We start from the raw sequence: 7,932 nt of genomic DNA, 5'->3' as shown, positions 1-7,932 counted from the left end.
TTTTCTCTTCTTCAAATAAAACCACATAACTTGAACTATCTAGTCCTTCCTCCTGGTTAGAGGAGGCACCAAGACCAAGACTACTAAGTAGTAAGCTAGGTACAGAGGGAACCACATATTCCCGCAGCCCAGGGGTGAGGGAGGAGGATATGGGAGGTAGGATGAACACGGAGGTGTAGGGAGGACAAATCGGTGATGGGAACCCCCCTGATTTTATGTAAATATGTACCTATAATATTATTGTCAACAATATGTAAGCCACTATGATCAAAATAAAATTTATATTAAAAATTGTTTAAACTGCCCTGATTTACAAAGTTATTTATAGTTAAGTTTTATACATACAATGTTACAATACCAATCCCAAAACCAGTGTTAATTTCCCTCCACCAAGTTTCCGGAGTCCATCCCATTCCAACACCCTTTAGTTACCAACTTTTATATAATCAGTTCAATAGATCACATTTTTAAGTAACAGGAAACCTGATACTCCACCATTACAACCCACAAAATGCAAAGAACAATTAGAAAACTATGGAGTTCAACTGCAGTTGTAGAGAGAAAGAGAAGTATGGGCAAATCTTCAAGCCCTTCAAAACTCCTGAGCCTGTTCTATGAGGACATAAAATCAACTCTATGTTTTAGCAACTGAAACTAATCAGGCATTGCCAGTGAAATTAAGCAATTGATAGATAATCAATTCATCCTACTCATAGAATAACTCTTTCAGAATATGAGAGAATCCATACTAATAGAATTGATTGAAATGAAGAACATGCGGGCCGGAGAGATAGCATGGAGGTAAGGCGTTTGCCTTTCATGCAGGAGGTCATCGGTTCGAATCCTGGCGTCCCATATGGTCCCCCGTGCCTGCCAGGAGCAATTTCTGAGCCTGGAGCCAGGAATAACCCCTGAGCACTGCCGGGTGTGACCCAAAAACCAAAAAAATAAAATAAAATAAAATAAAGAACATGTTAGCAAAGTGTAGTAGCAGAATCATACAAGTGTAAAATATATAAACAAACTTGAAGACAAATTAAAGCCAGCATTTTTAAGTTGTCAAACAAGAAAGGAGAGGCCGGGCGGTGGCGCTAGAGGTAAAGTGCCTGTCTTGCCTGCGCTAGCCTTGGACGGACCATGGTTCGATCCCCCGGTGTCCCATATGGTCCCCCAAGCCAGGAGCAACTTCTGAGCGCATAGCCAGGAGTAGCCAGGAGTAACCCCTGAGCGTCACCGGGTGTGGCCCAAAAACAAAAACAAAAACAAAAAAAACAAGAAAGGAGAGACAAAACACTGGAAGAAAAAAAGATACTTAATGCACAGAGACAAAATAAGTAATCTCCGAATTATAGGAATACCAGAAGGGAGGAAGAGGGGAAAGGGAACAAACAGGTAGTGGGAGAGATATTAGCAAAGAACTTCCCCACTCTCTGGAAAGACACACATCCAAGAGACAAAAAGAGGTACCAAACAAAATAGACCCAAACAGAATAACACAAAGACATATAGTAATCAAAATCAGAGATAGATGTACTTCTATAAGCAGTAAGAATGAAGAAATACCTTAAATAAAATGAAAAAAAAAACCATAGAAATTACACCTTAGGGCTAGTGTATATCATGCAGCTAGAGTTGATTTTGCTGAGGAAATGGCAGCCTAGGGGAGTTGGCTGTTAAGTGACATTGATTCTCCCTACCCTGCCTGATACCTGAGAAAGAGACACATCCCCAGATGCATGAGGATGTGAGGATGAATTTCTGGGAAGGGGGAGTGAGAGTTTCACCCCAGACATCAGCACAGCAGCGGCAGACACAGAGTTGTTTATGGAAGATTTATACAAGAATAATACTTCAGAGACTGCATATCATTCTGGTTTAACTATTAAGGAAACTCATTTCTCATGTTACTTAACAGGCATAATCTTTATCAGAAAGTGAGAAATCTCAGGACTCATTAGACATTATAGGCTCTTCACAGAAAGCCCAATGTATTCTTGCACAATGCCTATATTACAGGTTTTTGAACTACATCGACTTGTTTTATGGGGTTTATTTTTCTGGCAGTGCTCAGGACTAACCCCTGGCAATGCTCAAGGGATCATTTGTGGTACTAGGGGTTGAAACTAAGGTGTGGCCTCTGGAGCTATATTTGAGAAAATTTTTGAAAGACCTATCTTCTGAAGATACCAGAGGTAGAAAAGGAGATGGAGAAAAACCTCTGGTTTCTGCTGTCACTTTCATGTCTGTTCCAATTCCCATATATCAGACTAGTACTGGACAGTACATTGCCATTGCCCCCAAATGGAACCTTACAGGTGGCCAGTCCAGGCACAGACGGACTTCAGGTATTATCCATGACAAATTCAGGCAATACTCAGTAAGGTACAATAATTTTCCTCTGATGGACAGAAAATACTTGTGCATAACAACCAGGTGGTGTACAGATTGCATCAGGAGATATGCGGTTGTATTAGATCCATACCACACTTTAAAGTAATGCCAGCTAAAAGAGATCCAAGTTAATGCACCCCAAGACACATCCTAGTCACATGATGAAAAACATATAAAATACTGAAAGTAGCAAGATTCAAAAGGGAAATTACATATAAAGAAGCAAACTTCAATTCTTACAATAAAAAAAAAGCAAACTTCACTGCCACAGACTGTAGTGACGACATCTCCTGTGACTTTTACATCTCAGACAACTAATACAGAAGGACCCAGTTAAAAATGAAATAATGCTGATGAAAAAACAAAGATGCTGCTCGAGAATGCCCTAAAAAGAAGAAATAATAAGTGAAATGATTGGAAAATAGAGTTTCAGTCCTGAAAAATAAAAATAAAACTCTAATAGAAGAATTAAAATCTTTGAAGGATCTTTATTCCTAGAAAATTGTTTGATTCTTAAAAAATATTTACATGGACTTACCTAAAATTAGATACATTCACTTTTTTGGGGTATGAAACATTTAATTTATTATCTGTGGGGAGAAATTGATGCCTCACCAGCATTACATTACAACTTAGCCATTAACCTTACAGCTTCATCAACACTGACTGGATCATTTTCATGACACTTCTGAGGAAACAGCTTTTTCTGCAGAGGTTCAAGACAAAGGCCTTTTGAGAAATGTGCAAGTTCCTTTTGTATGTCTACAAAAGCCTTATTCACTCTATTTACTTTTTCATCATTTAGGATGTTTATCTTTTTAAGATTAGTGGTAACTGGTTTTGCTTTGCCTTTAGCCTTAAAGTTTTTCTGGTTGGCTATTTGAAATACATTACTGGTCTTAGGACCTCTTAGTTTGTTTCTGGCCATTGTCTGCTATTTCCAGTCGATCTGCCTCACTTGGGGCACGTGCAAAGTGAAATGTCCAAACACAGAGCAGGGGAGTCCTGGGATTGCTTCAATCGATCTGACCCTGACTCCCCCAGTCAGCGCACCCACAAGATTCCCGGATTCACCTCTCCAAATGCACTTTTTTAGTGGAGTATTTTACTTAAAAGTTCATAAATAAGGGGCCAGAGTGGTGGCGCAAGCAGTAGGTCATTTGCCTTGCAAGTGCTAATCTAGGATGGACCACAGTTTGATCCCCTGGCATCCCTTGTGATCCCCCAAGTCAGGAGCAATTTCTGAGCACATATCCAGTAGTAACCCTTGACCGTCACCAGGTGTGGCCCAAAAAGAAAAAAAAAGTTCATAAATGAAGCTTTTATAGGCTCTTGCAACTCAAGGATACTTTACACAAGAAATCTGGTGACACAGAATAAAGTGTAAAATGACCTCAAAGAAGTAACTGACACAAATGGAACCAGTAGAAAGTGTATTTATTCAAGAAGCATAAAATGAATTGTCAGAAATTTTTATTTTCTAGATACCAGCAGTGGTCAATAAGCCAACATTGGCATATAAGATGAAATTTGGTTTGGGGACCATGCTCAATGGTGCTCAGGAGTTACTCCTGGCTTTGCACTCAGAAATCACTCCTGGTAGGTTCAGGGAACCATATAAGATGCCAGGGATTGAACCTGGGTCATAATTCCAGCCCCAAGTACATTGAAATGATTAAAAATCAGTTTACCCTATAGTTTTGCCTTTACTGTTTCCTAAAATTTGCTGATTTAATTGTGTGTTTCTTGCTTTTTAATTTAATTTAATTTTATTGATACTATTTGTGATTTACACAGTCCTTCATAGTTCGATTTCAGACATATAATAAAATAATATATATTATAAAATAATATATATAATATAGTTGGATTTCAGACATACCATGAATTAAGGTCACCACCAGTGTTGAACTCCCTCCATCAATGTTCCCAGATGCATCCCATAACACCACTATTTACCTCCTGGCCTGGCAGTAAAACAGACCCATTTTAAGTTTGTATTGTTACAATTTTGGTCTCTTGATTTGATTGTTGTTGACTTTGGCTTGGATATTTACTTTCATCCATTTTTTATCTCCACCAATACCCTGAGACCACTTGTCCCCTGGTTCCTATCCTTTCTTTCCCCATTCTTAATTTTATAGAAAAATGCAGAAATATGAAGTAAAGCAAAGTAATTTGTGCCCCAAGTTTTTATGAAAAGGACAGAGCCCTTATCAAAAGAATAAGAAAGGGGTTACAGTTTTTTACATAGGCACAGCAAAAGTTGGGGAAAATAGAAAGAATAAACTTCTGGCCTAAAAAACAGGGTGTCCCTACTCATAAAGCACTCTGCCATAAGGCCAACAATAGGATTCAGGCATATTAAGTTGTCTAACCCCAAAATCTTTCTTCATGGTCCAAGGAAAATTTCTCCTCAATCATGTTTCTCACATTCAGGCTTCAGTAATTAGAGCTCTTGGTTGTTGCACAGATCCTATGTTGAAGTCATTGTGTCACAAAGCTTCTCCTGGTTTCATGTCACCATTAGGTGGCTAGGCAGAGAAACCCACCCCAAAAGCGAGTTTTTGCTGTTTCCAAGTTGTCAGTGTGTCATATGAACCTACCCTGGAGCAAGTTGGTACCAGAGCTAGTCAGGGAAATCCACCTCGAAAGCAAGTTATTATTGTTTCCAAATCATTAGGGTATCATATAAACCCACCATGGAGAAAGTCAGTGCCAGCGCAGCATTAGTGCTTTCCCTGGTAGAAGTTCGATTCAGTGCTGGTGTAGACAATTGTGCTGGTTTCAAAGATGGGATACAAGGTTTAGGGGTGAATGTTTGACCAATTAAAACCTAAGTCAAATGTTCAGGGTGAAAGGCCTCTTTGCAATAAAACATTTAGGAGTTCCTATACCTTTTAGATAATAACTTTTATAAGTAAGATTTACCCCCATTGTAATGTGCCTATGCAAAAAGAAATAATGCCACAGGATACTATTGGTGCACATTGGGTAAAAATAACAAGTAAAGGGGCCGGCAAGGTGGCGCTAGAGGTAAGGTGCCTACCTTGCAAGTGCTAGCCAAGGAAGGACCACAGTTCGATTCCTCGGCGTCCCATATAGTCCCCCCAAGCCAGGGGCAATTTCTGAGTCCTTAGCCAGGAGTAACCCCTGAGCATCAAACGGGTGTGGCCCGAAAAACCAAAAACCAAACAAAACAAAAAACAAGTTAAGTAATATTTATAACCTAGTTCTAATAAGCTCAAAACCCAGGAGAAACTTAACTACTATAATTTCCTACTAAACAAATCCAAAAAAGGGCTATAAATACTACATCTACATTAAGAATAATACCTATTAAGAAAATACAAGTAAAAGAATATACTAAGAAAATGTACATATCCCCTTTAAGTGTTTTGAAGTAGTCTGAGGGGTATAAAATCTTGAGCTTCAACTTGCAGCAAGGTCTTATGGAGTCTAAAAAATGACCCCCAGCAGTCACAGATCAGGAAATCAGGCCGAGTGTCCCTTAAAAGCTGAATATGGTAGTGAGCAACAGTCCAAGACAAAGGAAGGTGGAAACCCCCCCTTCCGAGCAAATCATCAGTGGCTGTGCGGCTGTCTTTTCCCTTTGGGAGGAATGGGGTGGGGAGAATGTTTCGGTTCCTGAGGAGTTAAGAACGGAGGGTAAAAGGGTTAAATAGGGAAAAATAACAAGTTAGTGATGAGAGATCCAAAGGATAGAAAAGAATTTGTAAAGTAGTAAATGGGAGGGGGGAAAAAGAAGGTCTATACATAACAAGGGGAAAGACAATATACAATATATACAGACATTATGTACAATACAGACCAACATTAAACAGACATAGAGGTGGCCACTACACACACACTCTTTCACACACACATCGACAATAAAGATTAATTAATAGGTTTGCAGTAATATGACCCAAGTGGACCTGGTAAGAACCCTTAAAAATAGAAAGCTGACAGGTCAGATGGAAAGGTTTTACAATTCCAAAAAAAAATCATTATTGGTGAGAATAAACTTTGCTCAAAATGACTTCATGGGTTAGATTGTGCATAGAACATTCTTAAACTATCATAATTTTCAAGCCTAGAATACTAAGTAATATGGTAAAAAAAACTGTAAAAGGAATCTGGACCATGATGTATCTTCTAACGGGTCTTGAGCATCCAGGTTCCTTTCCATAAAGCAAACTGAAAACATGGACATTATGATATACTAGTAAACTAGCTTGAATTGAAAATTAATTGCAAAATGTAATTATTAATTTAACAAGAGTCTATGGTATGCAGATGCCTATTACAATGATATCTGTGGATATAAGCATTATACTGTATTAGCAGGCATAATCAAATGGAAAATAAATAATTTAGAATATTTATAAAGACATTATCATAATGAGCACACTGTATTTGAAGTCTAATAGAATCTAGCACTGTAATGTGAAACTAGGGTGTCAAACCCATACCTTCAAGACCCACTATGTACAAAAATATTAATAAGTTATTGTAACTCCACCCTGGATTTAGGTGTAGCTACCTGAGACCCACCCATTTCTGGTAGGGGTCTTGGGAACCAGATATTAGGTGTGACCTTACCTGCTAGACCCCGCCCATTCCTGGGAGGGGTCTTGGAATAGGTAGATAAACCTTTGAGCGAGGGGATTAGGGGCTCTCTCTGCCCTGCTGTGCGCTCTTGCTTTTGTGTTGTTGCCTCTTTGGGTCTTTGACCAGGATGGAGGTCAAAGGAAGATGGCTGAAAGGAATTAAGATGCAGGGTAGCCTAGAATGGCTGAATGCTTAATTGGTTATGATATAGGCCACACACATGTGGTGAATAGGGCATGAATAAAGTTGATGCTTCCTGATGCCTGTCTCTGGATGAGTGATTCCGCCGTTCACCTGGGCCTGGGACCTGCCGGCTGGATGGGGGTTGCAAAGCCACGTGGCCTGGGATGGCATCCACCTCCATCCAGCTCCATCGCTAATTATTTAACACTACAAGTTATGATATATACTTAGCTGGCAGGGGAGATACCATGATGATGAAGGTGATTTCCTCAGGGTGAGGCTTATCCATTACATTCCGGATGTGCTGACCTCTATGATATCCACAAATATGGGAAACTCAACTGCATAATTTGTGGTGGAGGACTGAGTTTACAATCTTCCCTAAAAAAAAGAAAAAGTTATCAGAGATATATTGAAATTCAGACAGCAAAAGTTCTTTTTTTTTATAATTATCTTTATTTAAACACCGTGATTATAAATATGATTATAATTGTATCATTACAGTCATGTAAAGAACACCCCCCTTCACCAGTGCAAAATTCCCATCACCAATTTCCCAGATCTCCCTCCTCCCCACCCTCCCCACACCTGTACTCTATACAGGCTTTCTACTTCCCTCATTCATTCACATTGTTATGATAGTTTTCAGTGTAGTCATCTCTCCAACTGCACTCATCACTCTATGTGATGAGCTTCATGTCATGAGCTGCACCTACCAGCCCTTATCTCTCTTGTCACTGAGAT

At 39.3% G+C, this 7,932-nt stretch overlaps 1 protein-coding gene, 1 non-coding gene and 1 pseudogene across 2 annotated transcripts; 2 read left to right on the top strand and 1 right to left on the bottom strand.

Annotated features, from left to right (window-relative positions):
- The first annotated feature begins 1,824 nt into the window (after nt 1-1,824).
- LOC125999264 (cyclic AMP-dependent transcription factor ATF-1-like) lies at nt 1,825-2,889 on the top strand (annotated as a pseudogene).
- Nucleotides 2,890-3,015: 126 nt separating this feature from the next.
- On the bottom strand, nt 3,016-3,380 carry LOC125999309 (ribosomal biogenesis factor-like). The gene has a single exon (XM_049767387.1). The coding sequence runs from the start codon at nt 3,317-3,319 to the stop codon at nt 3,017-3,019; it is 303 nt and encodes a 100-aa protein (XP_049623344.1). The 5' UTR covers nt 3,320-3,380; the 3' UTR covers nt 3,016.
- Nucleotides 3,381-7,411: 4,031 nt separating this feature from the next.
- LOC125999984 (U1 spliceosomal RNA) lies at nt 7,412-7,570 on the top strand. The gene has a single exon (XR_007492400.1). It is a non-coding gene; the product is annotated as a U1 spliceosomal RNA (small nuclear RNA).
- The last annotated feature ends 362 nt before the right edge of the window (nt 7,571-7,932 follow it).

This window comes from Suncus etruscus, chromosome X (genome assembly GCF_024139225.1).
Source record: "Suncus etruscus isolate mSunEtr1 chromosome X, mSunEtr1.pri.cur, whole genome shotgun sequence".
NCBI classification, from domain to species: domain Eukaryota; kingdom Metazoa; phylum Chordata; class Mammalia; order Eulipotyphla; family Soricidae; genus Suncus; species Suncus etruscus.
This window is presented reverse-complemented; position numbering and strand designations above follow the sequence as displayed.